Source organism: Vombatus ursinus, unplaced genomic scaffold (genome assembly GCF_900497805.2).
Source record: "Vombatus ursinus unplaced genomic scaffold, bare-nosed wombat genome assembly UNPS02014894.1, whole genome shotgun sequence".
In the NCBI taxonomy this organism is placed as follows: domain Eukaryota; kingdom Metazoa; phylum Chordata; class Mammalia; order Diprotodontia; family Vombatidae; genus Vombatus; species Vombatus ursinus.
In genome coordinates this window covers 3,880,368-3,896,119 of record NW_020954672.1, presented here as the reverse complement: position 1 = coordinate 3,896,119, position 15,752 = coordinate 3,880,368, and the positions used below count along the sequence as shown (strand labels likewise).

General features: G+C 43.6%; 1 protein-coding gene across 1 annotated transcript in view; it reads left to right on the top strand.

Annotated features, from left to right (window-relative positions):
• The window catches only part of LOC114028759 (myosin-7-like), a 36,077-nt gene extending 23,293 nt beyond the window's left edge, over positions 1–12,784 (top strand). Inside the window, 9 exon segments of the mRNA XM_027843021.1 lie at positions 9–18; positions 138–262; positions 1,068–1,376; positions 2,806–3,009; positions 5,478–5,603; positions 6,204–6,479; positions 9,335–9,430; positions 10,548–10,682; positions 12,689–12,784. Coding sequence (XP_027698822.1) covers positions 9–18; positions 138–262; positions 1,068–1,376; positions 2,806–3,009; positions 5,478–5,603; positions 6,204–6,479; positions 9,335–9,430; positions 10,548–10,682; positions 12,689–12,709 — 1,302 coding nt within the window. The 3' untranslated portion in view covers positions 12,710–12,784.
• The last annotated feature ends 2,968 nt before the right edge of the window (positions 12,785–15,752 follow it).

Here is a 15,752-nt window from a genome sequence, read left to right as displayed (position 1 = left end):
AAAACAAGAACCTCCAGGGTGAGTCAGGGAGGGATCAGGGTAAAGGAAGCAGCAGCTGGGGAAAGTGTTGGAGAAGAACAGCGGTGTGAAAGGGAGCCCACAGTCCCTGAGGCTCTCCCATCTCTCCCCTTGCACAGAGGAGATCTCAGACCTGACCGAGCAACTGGGAGAAGGGGGAAAGAATGTCCATGAGCTGGAGAAGATCCGAAAGCAGCTGGAAGTTGAGAAATTGGAGCTTCAGTCAGCTCTGGAGGAAGCAGAGGTGAGACAGGGGCTGACTTCTGCTTTCTGTCTCTTCCTTCTATCTCTCTATCTAACCCCACCCCATCCCCAAGATTGAATGGAAACCATTTCAGGCCAACTGCTTGATCCATTTGTTAAAATCTATCTCCTCCTTTGACTCCGGCCTGGTAATGCTCTCTCCCTTCCTCTCAGATTCCACGTCCTTACACTTTAAGAAAAAGCATCTCCCTGCAGGTTTCCCCCACGTCTCACCTTCCTCAAAGATGCCCCAGGCCAGCTATGTAGAGGTGCCATATTCTATATGGCTGCCTCTAAGGAAAAGGTGACACAGACTTGCACTAAGGAAAGCATCATGAGCTGGGTCCAGGTGGTGATTTTAAAAAATACATATATTTTCTATCAGAAGCAGTGAAGAACAATTCACTTTATAAAACAATGGATGGTTACAACACACTTCACAGTCATATCCTCATTCGACAATCATGATATCCCCTGTGAAGTAGATTGGGCTGGTTTTTTTAATCCTTGCTTTACAGATGTGAAAACTGAGGCTCAGAAAGTCAATGGTAGAAATGGAACTAGAATCCAGGGCTCCTTCTCTGCTAGGGCTCCTTCTACTACATCACTTTTTCCAGGCAGCATATTCCTCTCCTCTTGGCATCACACTCCACATCCCCTTACCTCTTTATGTCTCTCTTGCTCTGTTTCCATCAACCTGTAATTCCTTGCACGTACCATTGGTATCTATCCCTCCCTGGCTCTTAACATGCCCCTTCAACATTAAAAGTGGGTCTTCAGTTCCTTTCTCCTCTTCATCCTCCCAGGCCTCCTTGGAGCATGAGGAGGGCAAGATCCTCCGGGCACAGCTGGAATTCAACCAGATCAAGGCAGAGATTGAACGGAAGTTGACAGAGAAGGATGAGGAGATGGAGCAGGCCAAGCGCAACCACCTACGGGTGGTGGACTCCCTGCAGACCTCCCTCGATGCTGAGACCCGCAGCAGGAATGAGGCCCTTCGAGTGAAGAAGAAGATGGAGGGAGACCTCAATGAGATGGAGATCCAGCTGAGCCAGGCAAATCGGATGTCCTCTGAGGCCCAGAAGCACTTAAAGATAGCCCAGGCCCATCTAAAGGTAACAGAATGAAGGGATTAGAAGAAAGTGAAACTGAAGCCCCTGGGCAAGTGAGGAAAGATAATTAGTATTTATTTAGTGCTCTAAGGTTTATAAAGCACTTTAAGTGTATTATCTCATTTGATTATCACTACAACCATGGGAGGTAGGTGCTATTAGTATCCCCATTTTACAGATGAAGAAACTGAGACCAAGAGGTCACATAATTTATTGACATCTCACAGCTAGTACTTGGTGGAGGTAGGCTACAAACTGGGGTCTTCTTGACTCTAAGACCAACATTCTTTCCACTTTACCATCTGGCTGCATTTGTCATCTGCAGAGTAGGGCAGCAGACTGTGGAAAATGGCAGAAGGGAAGAGAGAAATAAAGGCTAACAAGATAAACATATGGGTGAATGGATACTGTCTATTCAAAGTGGACCTGGACAATGTCAGTAGAGACCTGGGGGAAAAAGAGATCCAGACTTGAGTCCTGGGTCTCTGGGCATCCAATTTCTCATCTATAATATGAAAGGATTGGACTAAATGATGTCTCAGGTCCCTTCCAGCTCTAACATTTGATGATTCTGAATATATTCCCATTCTATCCATTCTAATTGGCCTTCAGGCCCACTGATAGATGAAGGGATGTGGACCAAGAATCAGCTCAGCAAAGATTGAAGAGCTAGGAGGTAAGAGAAGGGCAAAATCATAGATTTAGATTTGGAAGAAAACTTAGTCATTCAGAATTTTTTAAAAAAATTAACAAGTATTTATTTTCTCTTCCTCCCACCTCCCTACCCCCATGGTGGGGGGGGAGGAGCGGGGAGGGGGGAGAAGCTCTTATAACAAATATACATAATCAAGAAAAACAAATGTTTTTGCTTTGCTTTTTTTGGGGGGGGGGTGAGGCAATTGGGGTTAAGTGATTTGCCCAGGGTCACACAGCTAGTAAGTGTCAAGTGTGTGAGGCTGGATTTGAACTCAGGTCCTCCTGACTCCAAGGTCGGAGTTCTGTCCACTTCACCACCTAGCTGCCCCTCAAGCAAAACAAATGTCCACAAATGCATGAATGTCTTAGAAGTTATTTAGACAAAACATCTCATTTCACAGATATTAAACTGAGGCCTAGAGAGGTGAAGCATTTTATCCATGGTCACAGAAGCAGTAGGTAATAGAGCCTGGATCTCTGCCTCAAAATCCAGCCCTCTTTCCACTGATCCATGATTCCTGTCTTTCCAGGAAATATTCTTTTTCATCCTCAAGTCACAGGCTCCTCTCTAGAAGCAGAAAGAGAGAGGTGGGGGTGGTCAGTAACACAGAGGAGGTTTGGGATAGCCTACTCTGTTGTTGTTGTTCATCCTTCATTTTTCGAAGAGGACCGATGATATCACGGGTGATGTCTTGACTTATGTATGAATTAGATGTAAGTGCCCTCTCCCCTACAGGACACTCAGATCCAGCTGGACGACTCCATCCGGGCCAACGATGACCTGAAGGAGAACATCGCCATTGTGGATCGAAGAAACAACTTACTGCAGGCAGAGCTGGAGGAACTTCGGGAGGTGGTGGAGCAGACAGAGAGGGCCAGGAAGCTGGCTGAGCAGGAGCTAATTGAGACCAGTGAGCGGGTGCAGCTGCTCCACTCCCAGGTGAGAGGCTCACTACGCAGGTGAAAACCTGCTGGATAGCTGTACCCAGAACACCCACAACTCAATCCCTTTTTTTTTTTTAAATGAACATCTAGTACCCAGCAGGTTACCTGCTACGGGAAGATGGAAGTTTAAAGTATTATTCTACCTCCTGCCAAACCAGGGTTCAGATAAGACATCATGGTCCTGCTCCTTTAGGGAAAGCATCTAATTTAGCAATATGTTCTAGGATAGTTCTTTCAAGCCAGTTTTTATAATATCATTATCTAAAATTTATAACTCACATTTATATAGTTCTTAATGGTTTGCAAGACATTTCCTTCACAACCACCTTGTGAAGTAGATAGTATCAGAATCATTATCCCCATTTTATAGATGGGGGAACTCAGACTCTGAGAAATTAAATAGACTGAGTCACAGTTAGAAAAAATCAGAATTGAGATTCGAACCCAAGCCACCTGACTTCAGGCCTAATGTTTTTGTTTTCACAATATACGGTGGAATAGCATCTTGTATAGGAGTTAAGATCTAAAGTCAACATGTAAGATGAAAATCACATATAGTGAAAACAGAGCTCCCTTAAATCAGCTGATTTTGAATTCTATCTCATCAGAGGGCTGTACAACTTTGACCAGAGGTTTGAGCTAGAGCTAAGATTTGAGCAAGGGCTATCTCACAAAGCATTGTCATGCAGAGGCACCTGTTTGCTGTTTGTTTCTTCCAGATAAGAGTTGAATACCTTTTCAGTCTTCCTTCATGCCCTCACTACTTTCAAATAGCCAGAACTGCTATTACTTTCTTATTCAGATGGAACTTAAGGGGGAAATACCTCCCACACAACCCAATGACCAACTTGTCTTCAAGCATTTATTATTTACTATGTGAAAGGGGTTAAACTATAGGAAAAATTCTTTTTCCAATGTAACAGTTCAAAACAAATAGCAGCAGCCCTTCCCTCCACCAATCCCAGAGGATCATAGATTTAGAGGGTATTTTCGAGGCCATTGAATCAAATACCCTCATTTTATAGATGAGGAAACTGAGATACTTAAGTAGCTTTGTATCTCTGAAGTTAAGGGACTTTGCCAGGGCTACATTAAAGATTTGAGGTGAGACTTGAATCCAGGTTTTCTTGATTCCAATTCCAGCATTCCATGCTAGTTCTCTCCCCACAAGGATGATCTGGGTTCCCTGAGGGCATTTTCTCCATCCTCAGGCTCCTTGCTACAAGTGCTTGTGCTGCAAGTCTCTCCTTGGACCTGGGTGTGACCTGGGATTTATACACACCCTAGACATCACAACCCAGGGAGAAGGTTGTTAAGAAAAGCAAGGTTGTTAAAAGAAGCAAGGTTTAGAAAGCCCCAGGAACTTTCACAGCCCAACTGGGTTCCAGGATATGAACTACACCCTAATCCCTTGGCTTGGTTGGGCTAAGTATAGGAGACCCTGGGGAAGGAGACCAAGAGGGAGCAGTTGGACCACTGACCAATGGGGTTGAATTCATTTAAGTCAAATGCATTTATGATTTTACTGTAATGTAGCACTCTACTTAAAACAGTCATCTTACACTAGGGTCCTAGAGAGACAATAGGATATAGTGGGAAAAGTGTGCAAGTTGGACCCAAGAGCCCTGACTTCCTATTCTAACTCCACCACTCAGCAGTACCTTATGACAATGGGAAAATTAACTAATGTTTCTGAATCTTCATCTATAAAAGGGAGATAATAGTGTTCACAATCTCTACCTCAAAGGTTTCTTGTTAGGAAAATACTTTGTAAACCTCAAAATGCTAATGTTATGAGGAGTTCACCAATCTAGTAATCTGGGAAATAATACTGCTTAATCAATGGCTTAGTTCCTTTCTAAGTAATAGTAAAGACCAGTCCTTCATTCCAGTACTACAGTATCCATTACTCATTCATTCTGTCACTGTAACTCAGGACATTTCTGTGGAATGTTTCCATGTAACTAAAGACTAGACCATCTCCCTTTAAACTTTTCTATTCATTCCTAAGTCTATCCCTCTGCCAGTATCAACACGTTCATACCCAGACTAGAATTTAAAACTCCGGGCTTTCTTCTATGTAAGGTCTTTCTCTAGTGATTAGTCAACTGAAAGAGCTACCTAGAACAGTGGTGCCAAATTCATAGAGAAATGGGGCCACCAAACCACCAAACAAAAGGATTCCTGAGGGCCACATGTTGACTTGTAAAACCACATATTAACATTATCTGTGTTTCATTGTATTTCTATTTATTTTGTTAAATATTTCCTGATTATATCTGGTTTGGGTGCACTCAGTAGTATTGAGGGCGGCATTCCTACGTTAAGCCACATTCCCATGTTCAACAATTCTGATCTAGAACACGTCCAAATGTCCTCAAAGCTTTTCCATAGGAAACCTGAAACCACAACTTGGTCAAAAAGCCTTAAATCCTCTCCTTGTTTTTGCTGCCCCTATTCTAGAACACCAGCCTAATCAACCAGAAAAAGAAGATGGAGGCAGACCTGTCTCAACTTCAGTCGGAAGTGGAAGAGTCATTACAGGAGTGCAGGAATGCTGAGGAAAAGGCCAAGAAAGCCATCACTGATGTGAGTTACCAGCTTTGTCCTTTTGCCTCTTATATTTCCTCATGGTTCTGGGGTAAAGAGGAAAAAATGGAAGGACTGAGCCCAAATGACCATAATCCTACTTTGAATGACTAGGGGGACTGAGAAGAGCAGAATCCAGGTCAGACAAATAATTACGGATAAAGGATCTCACAGCTTGGAGAAACCTCAGAGGTTACCTAGTCCTACCTTTTATTGAACAGGAATTGCCTGTAACATGTCCCTAAGAAGCAGTCATCCATCTTCTATTTCAAGACCTTGAGTCTTGAAGAAACCACTATATGTCCAGTCAATCTATATTCCATTTTTGGACATATCTTTTAATTGTTGGGGAATTTTCCCTTAAATTAAGCTGACATCTGACTTTCTAAAACTGTCACTCACTGTTAACAGTTTTTCCCAGTGGGGCCATGCAAAACCAAGTCTAACCCTACTGCCAAATGACAGCTCTCTCATCCAATGGGTCCGGCTTCCAGTTTAACTCCAGGGTGAGATTTTGGGAGATAGAGGATAGAACATGAAATATTGGTGATCCTTGAAGGAGGGTCTTAATCAATCATTGTGTTCTCCCCCTCATCCTAGGCAGCCATGATGGCTGAAGAGCTGAAGAAGGAGCAGGACACCAGCGCCCACCTGGAGAGGATGAAGAAGAACATGGAGCAGACCATCAAGGACCTGCAGCACCGGCTGGACGAGGCTGAGCAGATCGCCCTCAAGGGCGGCAAGAAGCAGCTGCAGAAGCTCGAGGCCCGGGTGCGGGAGCTGGAGAACGAGCTCGAGTCGGAGCAGAAGCGGAATGCTGAGTCGGTCAAGGGCATGAGGAAATGCGAGAGGCGCATCAAGGAGCTCACCTACCAGGTGAGAACACATAAGGAACTCTAATTCTCAAGATGGCAACTGCAGAACCCTGTCAGAGCATCTCACTGTAGAACGCAGAGAGTTTTTATCCAATTAGAGCCCCATCCAGGTCACTGTGACCTAGGAGGCTGAAGCTAGAGCTAGTCTTTCAGGAACGTCACCCACCTTCACTATCTCTAGAATCTGCTACTTCATAGAGAAGCTACATATATATCTAGATAGATAGATAAATAGATAGAGCATTTATTAAGGACTTACTATGTCCCAGGCACTGTACTAAGCTCTAGGGTTACGAACAAAAGCAAGTAATATAATCCCTGCTCTCAAGGAGTTCACATTCTAATGCAGGAAGACATAAACTTAAAAGGGAAATGAGGAACTAGAAAGCTGGGGGTAGAGAGGATGTAAAATGTCCTAGAAGTGTGGTAAAGACCCAGAACTGAGAAAGATAAGGCCAAAGGTATCCCCTCAAAGCCCAGGGTGGCTCCAGTGGTAGAATCCTTTATCCATATGAGAAGGGAGAGGGGATGATGTCCAGTTTGGAGATGATGGTACAAGTGGTCAAGTGCAGAGCACATGACTGGAGATATTCTGGAAGTACTCTAAAGTCTAGAACTCCACAAATGTTCTACTAGGAAAGGGAAAGTAAGTGTATTTCTCCTTCCTAGACCTATTTTCCTGAGAGCGCTACTAATTAGTATCACCCCAGGTTTTTGCATGATTCCCATTGTTACCATGAATGTGATGTGGCCTTAGTGCCACATCTGGCTGAATAACACAACACACTTTCCACTTGCTTTTCAGGGGGAAAGGGAGGGGCTTTGCCAGGTTGAACTATAATTCAATAAAAGACAGCAGTTACAGAAAATTCTGACACAACCCAAAAAGTTACTTTGTCAGAGCAAGAAAGAGCTTAGAGAAATAAGATCTAGACTTTCTCTGGGTCTTTTTCTGTGAAATTCAAAGATCCTCACATGATGTCTCTCATCATGTCCCACTTGACAGATGAGAAGGCACAGAAAAGAAATGGTACTTGCCCAATGACACATAAGCAGATCAGGGATAATACTGATAAACCTAGATCTCCAAAATCTCAGCTCAATGAACCTTCTCAGACCATGTTATGAAGAGTCAATAGACTAGGGGGATAGGAGATGGGAAACAAAACAGAAAAATCAGAGGGAGGGAAATAGCTTGAGATTCTTCTACTCCAGCCAAAAGCAAAATACACTGTGGTAATGTTCATTGTGGTTCTTAGGGGCTATGGAAGACAGATCCTCTATCTAGAAAAAGGAGATGCGTGGAAATCATGTTACCTCTACTAGACTCTAGACTAAGAGTTTTTAACCTGTGGTTCATAGACCCTCAAAGGGTCCATGGACAGATTTGCAAAAGGAGGAGGCATGTGAATTTTTTTTTAAGGCAATTGGGGTTAAGCGGCTTGCCCAGGGTCACACAGCTAGTAAGTGTCAAGTGTTTGGTCTGAGGTCGGATTTGAACTCAGGTCCTCCTGACTTCAGGGATGGTACTCTATCCACTGAGCCACCTAGCTGCCCCGTGAATTTGTTTTTTGGTTGGTATTTTTTTTTATATTTTGAGGTCAGTATTTTTTTTTTTTGAGATCAGTATTTCAACATTTCCTCCATGATCCTATTTTATATTATGCATTAAAATATCATTCCAAGAAGTTGTCCAGAGGCTTTACCAAACTGCCAAAGGGTTCAAAGATACAAAAGAGTTTAAAAACTGCTCTAAATCATTTTTATTAATCTCCCCTGCCATATTTTCTGTTCAAAACTTCTTTCCAGAAATATCCATTTAAAAATAGTGATTCTAACCCTAACCTCAACTCCATTCACATCAAAACTATTCTAGTTGTCCTAGAATCTAGAACTACCTGGCACCTCTTCCCGACCTCCTCCCATGCCCCAAGAATACTTAAGTTGGTGCTTTTATCCCCCAAACTGGAGTATGCTGATAACTCCATATTGTCACACCAGCCTACACTTTTGCCTTGGTTCTAGAACCAGACCTTGTTGCCTTCCCCGAGACATCCCACCTCCTTCCATTCTAGAACTAAAGAGCAGAACTGTGGTATTTTTTGCTACTGCTTACAGGGGTGGGGAACCTGTGGTCTCGAGGCCACATGTGGTATTCTAGGTCCTTAGGTGCAGCCTTTTGACTGAGTCTCCAAGTTTTACAGAACAAATCATTTTATTAAGGGGATTTATTCCGTGAAGTTTGGATTCAGTCAAAGGGTCGCACTAGAGGACCTAGAATAACACATGTGGCCTCGAGGCCACAGGTTCCCCACCCCTGGCTTAGAATCTGTTCATACCCTTGGTGCCTGAGAGGGAGGATGGAAGTATGGATGAGAAAGTGAAGACTGAGAGAAGGGAGTTTTTATGTGATAATATCTGTAAAGCACTTAGCACAGTGCCTGGTACATTTGTTGTTCAGTCGTTTTTCAGTCATGTTCAACTCTTCACGACCCCTTTTGGGGTTTTCTTGGCAAAGAGACTGGAATGGTTTGCCATTTCCTTCTCCAGCTCATTTTACAGATGAGGAAACTGAAAAAAACAGGGTTAAGTGACTTACCTAGGGCCAAACAGCTAATAAGTGTCTGAGGCCAGATTTGAACTCAGAAAGAAGAGTCTTCCTGACTCCAGGCCTGGCTCTCTATCCATTACAACACCTAGCTGGCCCACGCCTGGCACATAGTAGGTGCTATATAAATGTTATTCCCTTCCCTTCAAAGCCCCCTTCCTTTATTCCCTGCCGCGAGTCTCTGTCCTCATCCCTTCTTTCACGCACATACTCCCCGTTTCCTGACTGGCTTCTTTTCTCCTCTACAGACAGAAGAGGACAGGAAGAACTTGCTCCGCCTCCAGGACCTGGTGGACAAACTGCAGCTGAAGGTCAAGGCCTACAAGAGGCAGGCTGAGGAGGCGGTAAGCAAGGGCTCCCAGCAATGGGACTTGGACACAGGAGTTCAATTCAATCCAACTCCTGGATTTACAGAACATCTACTATGTTGAACAAAAGGAGTAATAATAGTTCAGATTGTATAGGGCTTTACAGTTTATGAAACATCTTTGCAGCCACCTTGTTAAGAAAGTAGTACAAATGTCATTTATCCCATTTTATAGATGAAAAAAGTAAGGCTCAGATTATTTAAGTGACTTGCCCAAGGTCATACTGCTAGTAAGCCACAGAGCCAGGGTTTAAACCCAGGTCTTCAGAGACCAAATCAATGCTATTTGTTCTACCAAGGCAGGGGAACCTGCAGCCTCGAGGCCACATGTGGCCCTCTAGGTCCTCAAGCGCAGCCCATTGACTAAATCCAAATTCGGATACACACTTGAATTCAGTCAAAGGGCCGTGCTTGAGGACCTAGAGGACTACATGTGGCCTCGAGGCTGCAGTTTCCCTACTCCTGTTACAAATACAACATAAAGTGTATGGGACTTCAAGACAGAAGGAATTAGGATTTGAACACATAAAGCAACCCCAGGATAACACAAGGCAGTATATGATTGAATCACAAAAATGTGTAAGCATTATGGGCAGTATAGGCAGAGAGAGATCAGCATGTAGGTGACTGATCAGGGAAGGCTTCTAAGCTGAAGAGGAGAGATCTAAGCTGAGCCTCAAAGAATGGGCTAGAATGCAGACCAGAAGGATTAGGATTGGCATCCCAAGTGAAAGCAACAGCATATGTAACAGAGCAAAAGAGAAAATGTATGCAGGGGACTGTCAACAGACTGGTTGAGTACATAAAAGGTAGGAGACGAGGTTGGCAGGTAAGATACTGACTGGAGGGCACTGAATTCCAGATTAAGGAGTCTGGACTTTATTTTATGGGCAATAGGGGACTATCAAACATTTGAAGCATGAAAGGGATGTGATCAAAGATGTCTAGACCAGGGTTAGAGGCCTTCAGTCTGGGCAGTGGATTTTGGACTCGTCTTCAAAATGGAAAGGGAGATGGACCCTCAGGATGGAGATGGCCTAAGCTCCTCCTAGGCCTTCCTGTCCCCTCCTATTCTCTTCTCTCATCTGTCACAGGAGGAACAGGCCAATACCAACCTGTCCAAGTTCCGGAAGGTCCAGCATGAGCTCGATGAGGCCGAGGAACGGGCTGACATTGCTGAGTCCCAGGTCAACAAGCTTCGAGCCAAGAGCCGGGACATTGGTGCCAAGGTGAGTCTACCTCATGAACGACCCTGTCAGACACCATCATACCCCATGAAATAAGGCAACAAGAGGTTCTTTCCTTCCTTACATATCCCAACCCCCATGAATCCATGAATCAGAAGCCCAAGGACCTTAAAACTTGACCCTTGACCCTTGGCCCTAAGCTTAGGCCATGAGATCCCAATTTGTGATTCCCCAAGATATACTCCCTGAGTTCTTCTCAACTTCTCATCCCATGAAGGAACATGGGGACCACAATAACTATCCAACAAAGTTGGTCCCAGAAGACACAGACTTAATCCTCATTCATCCTAGACTATCTCCCCTACATTCCTAATAATAAAGCCTTGCCAGTCAAAGGACCCGCTTCACTGGGGAATTCACACAGCTGCTATACATGCCCATCTGTCTACCTATGGCACCTTTTTTTCTCCTCTTTTCCCTTTCTTCAGTTCCTACCATTGTTCTTTAGCAAAGGCGTAATTAATCCCAAGAGTATGCATCCAACTTTACAAAGTGGTAGCCATGATAAAGCACTGGATTTAGAGGTAGAGGACCTGGATTCAAATCCTAACTCTACTACTTGCCAGCTGTGTGACTTTGGTCAAGTGACTTAACCTCTCTAAGTCTCAATTTTCTCATCTGTATAATGAAGGAGGTCAACTAGATGACCACTAAGGTCCCTTTCAACTCTACATCTAAGACCCTATGGTTCAGAATTTTGAACCAGCACAATCCACATCCAGAGTCTTCTCCAGGTTCCCTTTCTTTAGCTGGCTAGAGAAATTGACCATTTCTGTGATTTCTAGACTAAATTGCTCCACGCCTCCCCCACTCTGGGGAAAAGACTCTGGCTGTAGCCTCACGCATATCTGCCCCCCACTAGCTTTCTATCCACCACCAGATCTTTTCCAGTGGCCCACACATAGTCTTCAGCTCCTTCCCTCATAACCCGTGTAATTCTGAAATCACAACCTCACATTAGCCTAGTCTTGCCCAGGTGACTAATATTCATAACAGGGTAACTCGCACAGGTTCATAAAGCTACAAGTACAAGATATTTAGAGTTGATAGTAGAGCGATTCCCCGCAAAATATAGACCCTGTAAACTTCGGACTCTGACCTTTTACTTCCAGAGAGAATCCTTTAAATCCCTAAGACCCTGTGAGACATCCAATGAGATCCTGGACTCTCCCAGAGAGCTTCTTCTCCCCCTACCAAAAAAAAAAAGAAAAAGAAAAAAAGTCCCTTGACCCCTCCCGCAGAGACATCCTTACACGCATAAGCCAACAAAGCTATTACCTCTCACTCCCAGTGAAACCCTTACCGCACACACACACACACACACACACACACACACACACTACCTCACAAACCTGTCACATCCCACACCCTCTGAATTAATAACAACAACAGCTAGGCGGCACAGTTTTGGAGTACCAGGCCTGAAGTCAGGAAGACATCTCCCTGAGTTCAAATCTAGCCTCAGACACTTAACTGTGTGACCCCAAGCAAGTCACTTAACCCTGTTTGCCTCAGTTTCTTCATCTGTAAAATGAGCCTGAGAGGGAAATGGTGAACCATTTGAGTATCTTTGCCAAGAAAACCCTAAAAGAGGTCATGAAGAGTCCAGTGAAAAACAACTAAACAACAAAACAAAAGCATTTATTTAGCACTTTGGGGTCTGCAAAGCACTTTATAAGTGTTATCTCATTTGATTCTCACAACAACCCTACGAGTCAAGGGCTATTATAACCCCCATTTAATGGATAAGGAAAGTGAAGGAGGTTAAATGACTGGCCTAGGATCCCACAGTTAGTGAGTAGCAGAGCCAGGATTCAAACCCAAGACCTTCCTGACTCCAAGCTCAACAAACTATGAACTGCACCACCTAGTTACCTTAGATACTGAATTCTGATATTCACATCCCCAACCCATCCTAAGACCTCTGGCTGTTATTCTCCCTCCTGCCAGGATATCCCTCTCACCTCTCCTATTCTCTTCTCCTACAGAAGATGCATGATGAGGAGTAAGCCTCCTCCCTACAACTCAAGCGAGGCACTCTGTTCTCCTCCATCCCTGGGGTCCAGCATGACCAATGCACAATAAACATGTACTTCAAATCCAATGCCTTTGTCCTTTCTACCTGCTCTCTGTTTTCTCTTCCATTACAAGAGACCTAAGGGCACCCCGTTTTGAAAGTGGGGAAGACCCATCCTCTGGGGCAGTGGTGTCAAACTCACAAGAAATGTGGGCCACTAAACCATACATGAGGATCCCTGCAGGCTGCATATTGACTTAGTTTTAAAATGTAATATTATCTATGTTTTATGGCATTTTTATTGATCTGGTTAAATATTTCCCAATTACATTTTAATATGGTTCAGACCACACTCAGGAAGGGCTTCATGTAGAAGATGGTACTTGGACTGCATCTTGAAGAAAGAGAGGGATTCTTTGAGTTTGAGAGGAGGAAGGAATGTGATCCAGGCATGGAGAATAGTGCCAAGGCTCAAAGATGGGAAAAGGAGTACTCTATGTGAGGAAAAAAGACAAGTCCAGTTTGGCTTGATCATAAAGCAAAGGAGGGGGAATAATATACAATAAGGTTGGAGCCCGGTGGTAACAGGCTGAAAAAGCTAAGCAAAGGACTTCATATCTTATCAGAGAGGTAATCGGGAGTCATTGAAGTCTATTGAGGATGGGAACCACATGGGCAGATCTGGACTTAAAGAAAATCACTTTGACAGCTGTGTGGAGGATGGATCGGAGAAGAGAGACTGCAGGCACAGAAACCACTTAGGAGGTGCTGTTCATGAGAACATACCCCAAAATCTGAAATAGTTTTAGAAAGAAATTTATTAGGTCATTTGATAGAGGAGACTGAACCAGAAAGGAAATGTGGTTCCCTCTCATCCCGGCTCTGGAAGATTTATATTATATAGAATTTAGACAAAGGTACCGGCACATGAACCACATGTACGTGGTTAAGCAAAGTTACCAAGAAGACAACTTGAAAGCAAGGGAGATTGAGATAGACATGAGTAACTGTAAATTTTCAGTGGAACCCAAAATAAAAGCTTGGGTACATCCATCATAAGTCCTGGGTGTTGTAACCCCAAACAAGAATGCTTTGGGTGGATCCAGGACAGGGAAGAACCCAAAATATTTAGTAGCCATCTCTAGCATTCCTAGAGAGTTACTGGGGTCAGGTGACATGAGTGTAGACAGCCTTTAAATACATAGGGTTGGATTTTAACATTATAATAATTTTCCAAACACTATAGTAAGTCATTTTTCCTACAGAAGGCATTGCAATAATCTCAGTGAGAGCTGATGAGGGCCTGAACTAAGATAGTGGACGTATCAGTAGAGAGAAAAGGGAAGATGTTGGGAAGGTAGAATGACAAGATTGCCAATTAATCACAGTTATGGGTGAGGGAGAGTAAGGACACAAGGACAGCACTGGCTTATGAACTTAGGAGACTGGAAGATTGGTGGTACTTTCCAAAGAAACAGGAAAGTTTGAAAGAGGAGTGAATTTGGGGGAAATGACAGTATTACTTCTATTTCTACCTTCATTGAATTCATTGCTTGTTACCCAAATTCTTCACATTTCTTCCTGCCCACATGTTCTCCTTCACATCCTTCCTACGCACACTGAACCATGCTTTTGCCTAGTGTATTCCTTTCAAATAAGGAACCCCCTTTCTAAAGCCATATCCAGTTATGAATCCCACCCTCAGTGATACTTATGAGGTCAGATTGGTTTCTTTGCCTTGGAATTTCTAGGTTGCCTTTCTTGTCAGCCATGTTATCAATAGTTCCTTTCTCGAATTTTTGTGTCCTGAGAATTCCTAAATATCTTTAGGGCTAGTCTGTTTCCTACCTTTGTAGCCACTCTTAGGTGACTTAGTCTGGAGAATATACCTGTAAGTTTTATCCTTCCTCCTTCCTTTTCAGTTTCAAGCTCTAAATTTACAACCTTTAGGCAAATGATTATAATTTATGACCCTTTACTGAATCTCTGGGTTCACATGAGGTCCAGCTCTCATGAACCTGGTTCAATTCTTAGAGCTCTCAGCATCTAACTCTACGGCTCACATCCCTACCCAGGGTTTTTCCTGAAAACATCATAATTTGACTCATTTTTCTATCCATTCAGGATTTCCCTGTGAACACTGGAATTTGATTTTTGTCTCTCTAAGGTTAACAGTTCTTAGCCTGGAGCCCCCATGAACTTGTTTTCTTTCTTTTTATATGTGTTTTGTTAACTGTATTTCAATATGATCGGCTTCCTTTATGATCCTATGTATTCTATCTTATACATCTAAAAACATTATTCTGAGGAGGGGTCCGTCAGTTTCACCAGTCTGCCAGAGGGGTCCATAACTAAAACGAAAAAGGTTAAAAAGCCTTGCTCCAAATCCCTTCAGCTCTCTCATACAAGAACTGCAAGAACCAGATATTGGGTATAAGGCAAATTTTATTTAAATTGACAGAAAACACGAAGCACTCAGATGCCCTGTGCCCACTCTAAGGGTTTTGAAAGTACCTGTTGTTGCTAGTGCTTGGAAAATGAAGCAGCCTTCTCTTTTGTGAACCTCTCTCAGGAAGGTGTATAGTCCTTATAGTCCTACCTTGGGAGAGAGAGCAGGGGTGACACTCTCAGCAAGAGGAACTCAGGGCTACTAGGAAGTCCAGAAATCCCCTACTTTGCTGGATCTTATTTTTCCTTGAGACCAGCACAGTCCTCATGACTCAGTACCAGTGAAGAGATAAATTTGGGTTGATCCAATCCTTTGTCAGCTCCTTCTCTCCTTTCATATCTCCATCTGCTGAAGTTCTTTTTCTCTCTGCTTTTTCCTTCCGAAGAACACGCTATCCCCTCTCCAGAACTTCTGATATCTCTGGTCAGTGGGACCTCTCATTGCCCTAATTTTTTCTGTGTTTTGATCTGGTGCCATTTCCCCACGCACATATTGGGTCTGTAGGAACTACTTGGTTGTACCAGCCTCTCTCCAGACAACTGAGTCCATGTCTGTATGTAACCCCTCACACACACACACACACACA